Source organism: Podarcis pityusensis (assembly GCF_964106645.2).
Source record: "Podarcis pityusensis genome assembly, chromosome: 4".
NCBI classification, from domain to species: domain Eukaryota; kingdom Metazoa; phylum Chordata; class Lepidosauria; order Squamata; family Lacertidae; genus Podarcis; species Podarcis pityusensis.
Window position 1 is genome coordinate 56364004 of NC_138027.1, and position 14638 is coordinate 56378641.

At 39.8% G+C, this 14638-nt stretch overlaps 1 protein-coding gene across 4 annotated transcripts in view; it reads left to right on the plus strand.

Annotated features, from left to right (window-relative positions):
• UMODL1 (uromodulin like 1) overlaps positions 1–14638 on the plus strand; it is a 74059-nt gene that overhangs the window by 42351 nt on the left and 17070 nt on the right. For all 4 annotated transcript variants that reach the window (XM_081004416.1, XM_081004418.1, XM_081004419.1 and 1 more), the window contains 8 exons: positions 1941–2102; positions 3124–3239; positions 4062–4254; positions 6239–6361; positions 11941–12195; positions 12527–12639; positions 13491–13710; positions 13891–14028. In XM_081004416.1, the coding sequence (XP_080860542.1) occupies positions 1941–2102; positions 3124–3239; positions 4062–4254; positions 6239–6361; positions 11941–12195; positions 12527–12639; positions 13491–13710; positions 13891–14028 (1320 nt within the window). The remainder of the gene's footprint in view (positions 1–1940; positions 2103–3123; positions 3240–4061; positions 4255–6238; positions 6362–11940; positions 12196–12526; positions 12640–13490; positions 13711–13890; positions 14029–14638) is intronic.

Consider the following 14638-nt stretch of genomic DNA (forward strand, 5'->3'; position numbering starts at 1 on the left):
TGAATGGTAATGCACTGTCTAGACATGGTCTTAAATAAATGATGAAAAGAGGAAGTTGACAACTAGTGAGATGAATTAACAGCATGTCACTAAACTACGGTTAATGTTTTCTCTTATGTTAGAACCCAGACAAAGCTAGTTTGACTAAGTGATTGGAGCTCAGAGTTCTGTGGGGCTCTTCGGTGAGAATTTTCCCTTGATACATTTTCTACAATCCCACTGGAAACCATAATTTACTTCTGCTTGGATGGCGGACTAAGGACCAATTCACACTTTATGTAGCAGATAAGTTTCCTGTTTGTCTGCTCTGCGCTTCCACACACACATTCTAATGTCAGAATAGGGAACATATGCTTTGCTTAAACTGTAAGCTTGTAGGCAAGGCTGTGTTATCTTTTATCTGTGTACAGTGTCTCATTTTCATGGGCTATTGGTACATAAATACTATACTAGTGCTGCAAATCCTGCTAAATTAATTAACACATAGGGAGAGTGAATGCTCACAAGGAAGCTGTGGATTTCTGATGCATATCCACTGCATAGACATGGTTCACCTATAACAATATTGTAGGTGATTTTCAGGAGACCAGCAGTGAACATGCAACAAATACATCAGCCTCAAAAAATATGGACCAGCAAGTGGTGACTCTCTGTCTCTCTCTCTTTGGGTGGTTTATATAGGAAATCTGATTAGATATTTATAAATATTCACTGTCTTTCTTCATCAAAAACAGTAACATTAACCCTGATGGTCTAAAGTTTTTCAAATCAGTTTACAGATTTAAAATAGTTCTAAAAATAAATAATAAAGCACAATAAATATTACAAGCGCTTTGTCATTCCATTCTCCTTATATTAGTTATGATGGAGCTTTCATGCATGTATACCGTACACATTTTTGCCACCCTTGTGAGTAAATCAGGAAGGCTTCTACTCACCGAAGGAACATGTCAACTGATTTCCACCTTTTAAGCAGTTGCTTGACAGATGGCTCGCTCTGGGAGTTGCTCATATAACAATTATAGCTTGATAGACTTTGACAGGGACATGTTGGATGTCTGTCTTTGTGTTTGGCTGATGTAAGAATGAAGACCTTGACATTTCAGATTAATGCTTTCTATGGCTCTGAGCCAGAATTGGTACACAACCCGGTTCCTTGCGCTGATTTTTCAGGGTACTTTTGTGGCTGTGACTTGTTACATGTTTGTGCCATCATTTGCAGATTACAGAGGCTGGATCTACAGGCATGTTTATTTAGCTTGGACACCTGCTGTTTCCTCTCAGCCACGCCACACATTTACAGCACATGACTTTGCTCAGAGGTGGTTTTAGGCGTGACTGGTGAGGTCGCACTGGGCACCCCGCTGCAGGGAGACCAAAACAACGCTTTAGAGTGGTGTGAGGAGGTGGGGGTGCCGAATTTTAGCGTTGCACAGGGTGTCGCTGAAATTTGAGGGCCCAAAGTCCACCACTGCTTCCCCCAAAGACTCATGGGAAGTGTAGTTTGTTAAGGGTGCCAAGAATTGTACATCCCTAAGGGGTAAACTACATTTCCTATGATTCTTTGGGAGAAAGCTATGTGTGTTAATTGTGTTGTAAATGTATGATGTTGTTCCCAAAGGAGCAGCTGTCCAAGCTGCATCCAGTGTTGTTACGAGGAAGACAGAATAGCTTTAATGAAAACAAATGCTGGCTAAGATCCAAAGTACTCAGTGAGTTTCTTGATTAATAGTCCGCCTCCCCAGTCTCCAAAGAAAGACATTCAATAGCATCTTGAGGTATGGCATGGTGGGGTAAGCAGTGCATGTGTACGTGTGGTGGGAAGAGAGGAATAAAAAAATCCTGCTAAGTCATACTCAAGCTCTTGGACATGCCTAAAGTAGAACTTTAAATCCTTACCAGTAGATGTAATTTTTGTTGTTAAATGTCTTGTTCTGTAGCCCTAAACAGTTCCGGTGAATTTGCCTCAAGACCTGGTGCCTGTCCAACAAAGGAAGCGGAAGCATTAAATATTTCATGCAGGTTGGATTTGGATTGTCCAGAACATAAAAAATGCTGTGAGACATCAAAAGGCACTGGCTGTTCTGATCCTGTATCAGAAGGTACAGTACTGACCAACATTTGCTGCCTTCTGACAGGTCTGTGATCAGAAATGTTGTGGTGAGGCGTGCCTTAGAGTGCACACAGTGCATCAATGCAGGGCAGTCAGAGCCTAGATGTAGGTAGACTAATATCCTTAACATTATTCAATTGTATTTGATATTAATAATAGGCACTGTAATTTTATGCAAGGCTAGTGCTTGTCTGTCATCCCAATGCCTTTGCATAATTGGTCAGAACACTGGAAAGGGAAAACAGGCCTTCTTCTTAGGAAACAGTTAGGCAGTTTGTTAACCCTTATACTTTCACAAGGAAATTTCTAGAAGGGACCTGAAATATTCATGTGTCTGTGGCCTTTCCCTCCAGCAAAAACAGCCCTTTATCTACTGAAGGTTGCAGTTTTATGTAAACACTTACCTGGGTCTTCTGAGTACTCATGCATGGGATAGTTTTGTATGGTGGTGGAAGGAAAAGGCCAGATCATATTGTCTGTAGAAACACAAAGTCTAATTCCTAATTTATTTAACACGGAAACAAATTTGCCTTAACTAGGTGAGTAAAAGATTATGCTTCTCAGATAGCCTTCCTTCTACCTTTTTACCTTTTAGAAGAGTGTCACTGATCCGAACACTTGAAAGGCTGAAAGGCTAATAGAGCAATTGTATGCATATCTACTTAGAAATAAGTCCCATTCAATTCAATGGGACATTTCCACAGGGCATAGAATACCAGTCTGAATGTGTGTTTAGGTGGAACTTTGAAAAGCCAATAAAAAGAATTAAAACAGGTTTACAGAATCTAAAAAAAACACAGTACATGATTGCTCAGGAGATATACTTTTGATAATCATTTCATAGTTGAGACTAAGAAATCAGAAGGATGACTGGTTTTGATGTATCACTGATTTGCTGAGCAGATTAAACATGGCTGTTGTAAATGAAAAGTCCACTGTGGTAACTGAAAACCTTTCCATTAATATAATGTTCACGCTACATATAAATGGTTTCCTCTCTTCAATTCCAGAGCAAACAGTGCCAAAATACTGGTATGACGTGTCAGTCCTGGTGAAAATGGATTTTGATGAGTTAAAAAGAGTGGATCCAAAACTTCTGAATCATTCACGGCTTCTGCACTCTATGGTATGAATAAATACAGTAGTCTTCATTCTACTACATACACTTCTGTTGATTCTGTTGTAATGGTGCAACAGAAACTAAATAGGTCCTATGACTACCACCTACTGGAGAAGGCACAAATCATCAGAAAAGACATCTGTACTTCCTCCTTAACACACATGCACTCCTCACCTTAAAAGGCATAGGCTCCTATAAGTACATGCATGCAATCTTCTTTTCATTCTACTCAAGATACACCTGAAGAGGCACATAAGGCTTCCCCTTAAATATATAAGCTTGCAAATACCCATATTCTCTCTCTCCGACCTTTTGCTCTCAACGCACAGAGCCAGACTTTTACTCTGCATGAATCTTGATCAAAAGCAGGATTTGCTTGTATTTTCACAACCAACTAAGCAGCAAACGCTTGGTGTGCAGAATGTAATTAGCAAAAACTTGGCGTGCCAAAGGCAGAACTATTATGTGTTACGTTATAAAGCTGGCTTCTAAGATCCCAAAGTTTCAGTAGCAGGTTCAAATTAACCCCTTACATGTTTAAAGCATGAATAAGAAAGTTGCAGGACCATGCCAGCTAGCCCACCCCTTGCCGCCAGAGCACTTGACAGCCATGCTACCACTGGCCACATTCATTGAGCAAAGTGGCTCTAGGCGTACACTGTGATGCCCATGCAAGGGTGATTTGGGGGTCAAGCTCATGGCCTTTATTTATTGACTAATTTTGATTGTACTATTTCCTCCATGTGTGTTTAACACGAAAGGATTAACTGCATGACTTAAGTTTCACACAGTTATGTAATATATAAAAAGAGTTTCTTCCTTTTACAGATTACTGGCGCGCTATGGCCCCTGGATGTCTCAGTGTATCATATTCGTACCACACAGGCAGAACCCTATACAGAGACATTGGTTTCCCGGGTTCTGATTGGACTGCAAGAGCTGGTTCCATTGGCAAACGTTTCTTCTTTGTTGAAGGATATTGTGATGCGAGTGTATGAAGTTATCGACATAGTTGTCCAAGGTTGTAACATTTGAAATATATCTGCCATTTGCATAGTTGTGAGGAAATAGTTACGTAAAGCTTTATGAACTTAACTTACAAATGAGAACTAGGACCCTCTGTAAGGTACTTTGTAAACATGAGAAACTGGGATCCTTAGGCTGAAGAGGAAATTGTGTGGATCCCATGTATAATTTGCAATGTGTGGGTGACATTGACAAACCTCTCTTTCACACTGTGAGACTTTCTAGAAGCCCTTTTTGTTTTGGCTTCCAGCTGCACAAAATACTCTCGAGATTCTGCTCAAGGATTTATATCAACTGCTAAGTAGCCTCAAAGTTAGCTCAGATTTATATAGCTATTTTGGGATTTGGCCTAGCATGTTATTTTATCTGTGGGGTTGTTGTTTTTTGTGTGTGTGTCAAAACCAAGAAGTTTGTAAAGCCTCTCTTTTACATTTAATTTCATCAAAAGGAAATGAAAGTTCTTAAGCAGAATTCAATGTCTGCTGCAGACAAGAAATTTGTATTAACCCAGGAGTTCTCATAAGGATACTTCTGAGAATGAATACAAATGGATACGCCTTTTAAGTAATCTACCAAAGTATAAAGTGGTAGGAAATTTTGGTCAAATAAAATGTGCTTTGTTTTTCAATTTGTATTTTTCCCTTCTGGCTATAGCAAGTCCTTGAGAAGTTTTACAATAAAATCCATTTAAAACCAATTAAAAGCCACATAGACTATAAAATTAAAATGAGTGGCATAGAATAAAAAGAACATTAAACAAGCAGACCATTTTATTGTACCAAAAGCCTGAGGCGGGATGGGGGAATGCTTTTTAAAAAAATTGTTGTGAAAGAAGAGCCTCAGCCAGAACCACAGAAGATGGTGCTGAGGCTGGCTAACCCTGATATAACTGCCCACACTTTCCCAGCTATCAATCATGTGAAATTAGGAAGCCAGGTGACACATTTTCCTTTGCTCACAATGGTTTGAATTTAAGCTATGTAGAGAAAGGAACAGGGGTTTGCAGGCACCACCGATCAGTTTGCCTCTGTAAACCCCTCTTCCTTTGCTCTGGCACTTTGAAATCAAATTGTGTGGCAAGCACATGGGGTTGTAGCTATGACTTCACCAACCCAACCCAAAATATCGCACATAAGGGAGTGGGGAAAGCAGCCTTGTAGGCCTCATGGGTATAAGCCATACAGCATCTGAAATGAAGGCATATAGAAGAATGCAGGGACTGATTCCATTATTATTAAAAATGCAAGATACTGTATTTTCTAAACACAAAACTGCTGCTACAGTCTTCTTTGTGCTTCCACTTCTCACAATATAGTAGTGGTGGCTGTGGATGGTTTTTTTTTTTGATTAAAAAAAAAATCTAAAGTCTGCATCAGCCTTAAGAAACAAATATAACAAGGCAGAGCTACCACTGAAAAGGTCCTGCTCTTCGTATTCATTAGCCTTGCTTTCAAAGATTGGGGCATTTAATCAGGGACTGTCCTGAGTACATGAGCTTATGGAAGGGTACATAAAGACAAGATTAAACCAAGTCAAGCTAAATACATATGTTACATAGCTGCCCACTGCATCTGAACATTCTTTGAAGTAAAATGAACAGCATTATAACTTTCCATCTATAGGCCAAATGTTAAACTGAAAATAGGTAAATGTTAAACAAAGGCAGGAGTAAATGGACAAATGCAAAAGCACACATTATTGCCAGCAGAGACAGTGATCAAGGCTGATGGGTGCCTTAGTTCAACAACACCACATTTGCTACTCCTGATACATGCAGATACTGATTTGAGCCTTCCCTTGCTCACACTTACATAGCCAAAACTAGCAACAACACACAGGAGAGGGCATGGGTGAAAAGAAAAACGCCACAGTTTTTGTTGCAGGTTCCATTTGTTCAATGAATAGTTAAAGCGAGCACTTCTGAAGAGGGGAGTTCTGGGAGTTGCTTTGTAATTCTGTCTGCTTTATTATTATTTTAGATGCCACAGACTCTGGTCCAGATTCACTCAATGTTCCATTTAAAATAAGAAATTCTTCTGTTTCAGCTACAAATTCAACATCTGCATCACAGGAACTCAGCAGACCAGAGGATTCGAAATGCTGTAAGTTACATTTTCTTTTTAAAACTATTACCTTTTGCATCCACTTTGTCTAAGGGAAATAGTGCATGGCTGCCTTTTGGCTCATTTTTTCTTAGAGGCAGTAGGGAGTAGAGCACCACACAAACAAAAAATAAGTCCTAAATGAACATAGAAGGATATTTTATTTCTCTCCTGAAGTCTGCCTGAGTTCTGATATCTACAGTGACATCTGGTGGCTTGTATGAAGAAATCAGCCATCCATTCTATTACAGATTTCTTTTTTCACAGACTCGTTTAATTCCTTTTTCACTGTGAAGAAAACTTATTGAATGTGCATGTGCATTACTTGTTTTCTCATCACATGACTGCTCAATACAGTTGAATGTGCAAACTGTAGAATGTGTTTTAATAGGTAGGCGAGGTTATATTGATTGCAATTTATCCCACCAGGTGCCCACGCATGTGGGTTGAACAGAGTTTAAAGTCCCATACTTAACAGCAGAATGTAAGTACAGTGGTACCTTGGGTTAAGCACTTAATTCGTTCCGGAGGGCTGTTCTTAACCTGAAAGTGTTCTTAACCTGAAGCACCACTTTAGCTGATGGGGCCTCCTGCTGCCGCTGTGCCGCCAGAGCCCGATTTCTGTTCTTATCCTGAAGCAAAGTTCTTAACCTGAAGCACTATTTCTGGGTTAGCGGAGTGTGTAACCTGAAGCGTATTTAACCTGAAGCGTCTGTAACCCAAGGTACCACTGTATACAGAAATAGGCTGTGAAAAGGGCCGGACTTAGATGAAGAGAGGCCCTAGGCTACTCCACTTGTGAGGCCCCTCCCTATCTCCCACCCTCATAACTAGAAGAAAATGGAAGAGTGTTATAAACAAAATTGAGTGAAGCTAAGGATGATGACGGATATTTAAAATTATACAATTCACAATTTCTCCTCTAAAGGACATATTACAGTGGTACCTCAGGTTACATGCGCTTCAGGTTACAGACTCCGCTAACCCAGAAATATTACCTCGGGTTAAGATCTTTGCTTCAGGATGAGAACAGAAATCGTGCTCCGGTGGCGTGGCAGCAGCAGGAGGTCCCATTAGCTAAAGTGGTGCTTTAGGTTAAGAACAGTTTCAGGTTAAGAACGGACCTCCGGAACGAATTAAGTACTTAACCCAAGGTACCACTGTATTGTTAAATACCATGGTGATTTTAAAAAATGCATAAAATTAACACTGAAAAACTTTTGCAATAACTGAACTTTGTAAACCTTTTGTGGCCTGGGCAGGCCTGGAACTAGTCCCCATGTCTTGCTCCTCTCTAAGGAATGAAGTTCAGACTTCATGGCATTTAACCAAGGCTCAGCATCCTCTGAGGTTAAACTTTGGACCTCTTGGAGGCTTGAAGGTTCCCAAACCTTCTCTGAGTTACTAACAACAGCTGTATCTGCTATGACTGTTTTAGCAAACTCCTGGGCAGGGCAGGCTGGGTCGTACTCTTATATACCTGCTGGGATTCACAAGGCATCTGACCCTCACCTGAATCTCATAGCTCTCCTGTAGCTGTCTCTGATTAGTTACCATTAGCATCACACACCATGTGCATGGAAGTTGCCGAACCAATTAACCAACTAGAAGGGTTACTGTTAATAGCACCAGTTTTCCTATAACTTGATATTGCTGGATAGTTTGATGAACTGCAAAAGCATTTTTAGTTTGCTTTCTGTTGCCACCCTGGAACTTTTCTTTATTAGTGCCACTTTGTTTTGGACAATTCCTTGCAAATGAAGGAAAACAACTTTTCTGCTTGTATATGTTGATAATATAATTTTGGTTACTGAGGATAAACAAGACTGTACAAAAACAAGATTGGGTGCAGGCCTGGCCACGACATAGGCGTCCTGACTGTGACAAAGGTGACCTGTGTCCTTGCTTGCTTGCTTAACAGCTGTTGGGAACTTCAGGGTCCCTGCTCTCCCTTCTTATGGTCTTTGTACTGGACCTGGAGACTCCAATAGAGAGCATTCCATGTTAAGAAGGAGGGCAAATGGGCACTCTATCAAATGACAGGGCAGGAGTTACACGGAGCAGGGCCTTTTCACTGGTGGTGCCCATTGTATGCCTCGCTCTTCCCAGACTTGCTCTCTTTTGGCCTGTATTTTGGAGCTTTATAATTTAGGAAGACTTTGGAAGAACTGGTTGACAAATCTTATCAGTTGCTGACGTATGAGCGGATTTTATTTGCTGCTATTCTGTGCTTCTGGTGCACCAGGATTTACACCTGTGTAATAGAGTTGGCCAGGATGCCAGAAGGGATACAATTTATGAGCTTTCTCCATTATCTGCACAGCAGGGGGTGTTCAGTCAACAGTGCAAAGGCTGAGCTGAAGCATTCCCTGCTGCTTACCTGCTTTCAGCAATAGGGGTCGCTGTTTGGTAGTACCCAATTGGTTGGCTGTCAGATTCTAGAGCTCCCTATTGGTGGCTCTTAGGTAATTCACAAAATACAGAGTCCATTCATAAAACACAGTGTTCATTCATAAAGCACTAACATAAATCTCCATCGCTATATATTGGGTGTATATTTCAGCAGTTGAACGTACAAGTTTATGGCCATGCTGTAGTGTAGTACTTATGCGACTGGGAATAAAAGGAGGCTGGGCTCATTGTCTGAGGGTTTGGGGGGGGGAAGAGGTGACAAAATTGATTTCCAATAAGTGCCCCCCTTTATTTCCATAACAAGTCATTGAGTCTGTACTCTGAATGGTGACAACAGGGACCTAGAAGGTGCAGGGCTTGTCAGTCCAACCCCTGCGCAGTCTCATCAGGGCTGACCTTAAGGTCTTGCTTCTGAGGCATGTACAAAGTATCAGTCAGAACAAACTGACCACATGAGAAAAAAATTGTGACATTGGGATATGTGTAGATCTCCACTGTGAGGTAAATAGAAGTCACCCTAGGGTAGAAAACTAGCTGTCTGAATTCACCTTAGTTCCAGCAAAGCAAACAATTCATTTATTGTACATACCACCGTTCAGTAGAAATTTGCCAGGCAGTTTACGTAAAATGATACCATTAATACATAATTACATAAATGGAACCAATTCATACACTAGATAATGCTGTTGTGACTTTGGGACAGTAGTCTGTAGGATTCCTGAGTCTCTTCTAATCCCTGGGGTCCTAGATCCAGCAATGGTTCAAATCTAATGGAGGTCAGGCAAGTTTTTTTTGTGAGTGAGTTAATGGCCCGAAGGACCATTGTTAGTATAACAAAAGAAGTTGCTCAGTGCCCAGGGGCAAATGGATGGGCCCCCTCCCTCACCTGTCTGGTAGTGAGAAAGACAAAAGCCAGAGTGTGTGACAGCTGGAGGCTGGTTGCAGGCAGAAGCTGGGGTCAGAGCCATGCTTGACTTCTGCTGGAATCCAACTCTAACTATGGGAAGTTAGAGTTAGGAGTTATGTGAGCTAGAAACTGGATGCAAAAATGCAACAGGCTGGAAAGACAGAGAGAGAGAGACATGGCTGGTGTCTACTTGAATTCAAGGCTGCACCTATGGGAGAAACAAGACCTTCTTGGGGTGTTAATTATGTGATCCCCTCCATCATAGGCTGAAGTTGTATACATGTGTAAATAAACCATATATCATAAAGACACTACAGTCTCTGCTATGGCTTAATCCAAGGAAACCAAACCCTGAGTATAAGCACCTGGAACCCCTTACTGCTCAGAGACCGGGGTAGCTTGCAGCAATACTTTGAGTCTGTAAATATACTTGGCCATTTTGAGGCCTCAGACTGGTACACAAAAGCTTCCTTGATAAAGTTTTCTGTATTGAAAACTTTGTTTCTTGCAGCAAAATATCATTTTAAGAAATGTGAGTTCTCTAGCAATGAAGTACTGAAGATTTTGTCTTTTCTACATAGTTGGTTTTTGCCTGGAGAATTTTAATAGCTTGCATAATTGCTTATTCTGCTGTAGATTTAGCCACTTCTTTAAGCTAATTGAATCAAGAAACTTACATTTGCATGAATGAATAAACATGACGCTGTTGAATATTTAACTCCTGTCAAGACATGGCATGTGGTTTCCACAGTCCTGCATACCACTACTATTTATGTAACAGAACTCCTGTGAATTTGCCTTTTAATACAGCACTGAATAATGTTTCAATTGCAGAATTCAGAATGCGTTTATTAAAGAAGTCCCCCTCAAAATAATATAATATAAATCTTCAACATTTTATATTGCTTTAACTTCTTAAGAAATGTAGATGTATTCATCTTGTGACAATCCATGCTGGCCCAAGACATTTTGGTGCCTGAAGTGGCTCACAGATTTTGCCTCCCCCACACCAGGGTTGACACTTTAGAAAAGTCTTGTTGCTCCAAATATACACCAATTCGTCTGAAGCAAATCATTTCATCCTGCTGTATGGCAGGACTGTCATTGGTAGCCAAATACTTTGGATGTGAGAAATAGAATGGTGTTCAGCTTAAGGACTTTTTTTTTTTACTACTTTGGTATGACACAGGAATGCTGCCACAAGTCAATCTTGTATTAATTTTGTAAAAATAAAATAAAAATGACATGACGTTTCTCGATCTCATTATAGTGATGTCTTTTCCAGATGTTGTAATGCATTTCTTCACATTCTCTTATTCCCTGAGTAGCCCAGAGATTAAGATCAGCTTTATAAGATCTCTTTCCTTTGGAGGAAAGAGCCCTGGACCCCTCTTGTAGGTTGCAGCATCTGTCTATTTAAAAATTACATATAAGTTGGGCAGATAACAAGCTCCTAGAATATTTTTGTCAGAAACGAAAATCATTAATTCTGAGCCCCCTATTTCCCTTTTCATCACTGTGCCCCTAACAATCTGGAGGGTCAGCTATTACTCTGACCATTCAACCCTTGGGGCCAAAAGTAAACAGTCCCACAAGTCCTTCATATACATGGAAGCAATCCTGGATCATTAGGGGCTTGGGATACATTTTATATTGACTATGTACTTTGCTGACTTCAGTTGAGTTTGAACATTTCTATTGAAGTTGATGAAGCATTTTTTATCTCCAAATCTCAAAGAAATGCATATACGGTTCTATACCTAGGCAATAAGGTAAGAATTCATGTATAGCAGTGATAATGATATAGCTCAGATTTTTTGCTGGTAACTGTATTCTCCTCACTTAAAGAACTATAGAGTGAACAATGAAGGAAGAAAAAAGAAAATAATAGGTGTGTAGCAGATGTTTTCTTTTTGTTTAATTCTGTAGTGCAGAGGTTTTCAACCTTTCTGGGTCCACGGCTCCCTTGACCAACTACATTCTTTCTGCTGCATGCCACAAATGCAACTGAATGAATTAACAAATGATTAAAGTAGGATTAGGATTATAAATGGTCAATCTAGCATTTAAATTTAATGTCAGGAGGCAATTTTATATAAATGCACAGTGAATTTGTATTCCTATTATTACTTAAGGGCTGCAATTGTATGCATATTTACCTTTGAATAAAGCTCATGGATTATAACAGGGATTACTTCTTTGAGTAAGATTACATAGTACACATGCAACTGTGGTACCTCTCACCTAATTTCTATTTCAGATGCTCCAGCTATTAGAAACCACAAGATCTTCAGTGTTACTAGCAGCAGTTTTGAAGTGGCTTGGAGTGTGAATTCGACACGGAACCATTCGTTCAATATAGAAATATTCAAAGGCAAAGAACTCGTGCAACAAATAGAAACCATTGATACCAAACTAGATGTGTTCAATCTGGAATCAGGCATAATGTACACAGTGAACATCAGTGCTGAAGATTGTGGCAAAAAGACTGTCTCAAGTAGAAAAGTAAAGACAGGTAACAACCATTTTAGAATTTGGTTTTCCTAGTATAAATCTGGACTGTCCAAGATATTGTGTTCATATTTCAGGTCAGACCTTCAGCTACATTTCATCATCTCTACTCAGCCCACTTGAATGAGTCAGTGCAGATTTATAGCTAATCGTCATTGCCTAGATTAATTACTGTCACATCATAATTAGTATGAACTACTAATTCATATAGTTTTGTCATATAGTTTTGTCATATAGTCATATAGTTTTGAAATGTGTTTTGATAGATCTGTCTGTTCTCAAATGAATATCACACCCCACCACCCATATTACTCACTTAATATTTTGTCTTTTAGATGCCTTAGTATTTGGTTTAACAATAAGGATCTTGAATTATAACTTCACGGATCAGCTCCTCAACGCTAGCAGTATCGAATATCAGGCATTTTCTAGCATTCTGATGACTGAGGTAATACTAAAAATATAAACTCCTTTTTTAAAAAAATAAAAAATGGGATATGTTATTCACAATAAGTACTATATTTTATAGCAGAGGGTCCTAGCAAAAGATATAGGATGATAACTGCACCAGGAACAACTTCCATTTTACGTGTTAAGCTGATAATGCTACCATATTCCTTCACCAATGCAACAAATCCTCTTTCATAACATGCATAAATTCCAACATGGTTTCTCAAGGGGTTAGCTGTTTTCCCACCAACACCATTCTTGTAAAGTTGTGACAAATAATCATACGGAAAGAGGCACATTATGAGTTAGAACACTTTAATTGGATACTATAGGTATAGGGCATTAATTTATATGCTATTCCAACTAAACTGCTACATCTTTTTTACCACTGTGGAGCAAGTGAATGACAACTGTGTAGAACCATCTGAATTAATAGAAGTTTCAGGTAGCCTACTAAATTACCACTTTTTTGTGGGTGCACCATGGAACATAGTTTTTTCTACAAATTCTGAATACAGACGTCAAAATAAAAAAAATTCTTCCAGTAGCACCTTTAAGACCAACTAAGTTAGTTCTTGGTATGAGCTTTCGTGTGCAAGCACACTTCTTCAGATACACTGTATCTGAAGTGTATCTGAAGAAGTGTGCTTGCACACGAAAGCTCATACCAAGAACTAACTTAGTTGGTCTTAAAGGTGCTACTGGAAGAATTTTTTTTATTTTGACTATGGCAGACCAACACGGCTACCTATCTGTAACTGAATACAGACGTGATAGTGTTGTGGAAAACAAAATTCAGTGTATATAGTTTTACATTAAACTAGCAATAGTTCTCTTATCTGTTTTCAGATCAGAAAGTCACTTCCTTCAAATATGTCTGCATTATACCAGATGGGAAAGCTGAAAGTGCAAATAGACTCTCTTAAAGCTGGTAGCATTGTTGTGAGACTTAAAATCATAGTAGAAGACCCATTATTTCCAAAAGACTTGTCTGCATTTGAGCCAATGATTTCATCACTGTTCAACAGTTCTGCATTCCTTGTTGACCAGAATAGCTCTCGAGTAGAAGGTAGGCTATCTAATTTAATGTCAAACTTGCATAGCTTCTCAGTTATAGTACAGAGGAAACTAGTATTAGGTCTGTAGATCTCCCAGGCCTTGGAGAAATTACTGCATTATTTCTCATTCTAGTCCCAGTTAACCTAACCAAAGTTGCTTTGCTTATTGAATTTTGGTTTTTGAATTACAGACTGGAATGAATGTGCATCCCGGGCAGAGAATGATTGTTGCACCTTTGCAGAATGTATCAATACATTGGGCTCATATATGTGCAGATGCAAGACAACCACAGATGCCAATCCATCCCGACCTGGGAGAAACTGTGAGGGTAAGAATCAGACTTGTTCTTCTGTGGAGGCTTTTTTTTTCTTCCCATGGATTGAAAAGGATTCTACTTTGCCCCTCTTCATGCAACCACCCCCAGCATTCCAACTGCTCACCCAGATCTACCTTCACACCTGGAGGGAAGGCCTGCAGGAGGAGCCACTCATACTTGCTTAGGCTTCTCCATGCAAGGAGGTGCCTTGTGTGAATGGGGAAGGGCTGTAGTTCAATGGTTGAGCAACTGCTTTGCATGCAGAGGGTCTCAGGTTCAATCCCTGGAGAGAGAACCATGTCTAGACTCTGGGGAGACACTGCCGGTCAGTGTAGCAAGTACTCAGCCATATGGATCACTGTTCTGACTCAGTGTTAGTCAGCAGCTGCCTTTGTTCCTCTGTACCGTCAGGACGTCAGCAGATGGGCAAGTGCAATGTCAGAGGTGAGTCCAGTAAAATGGAGGCCCTTCTCATGGAATAAGACATAAAGGAGACTAGTGTTTCATATTTATTATTAATTGATTTATACTAGTACAGTAGTTTCATGTATAGTTGTTTGCCAAGGAAATACCACTCATATTGTACACTTTGGTTTGTGTCAAATGCGTAAATGTTGCATTC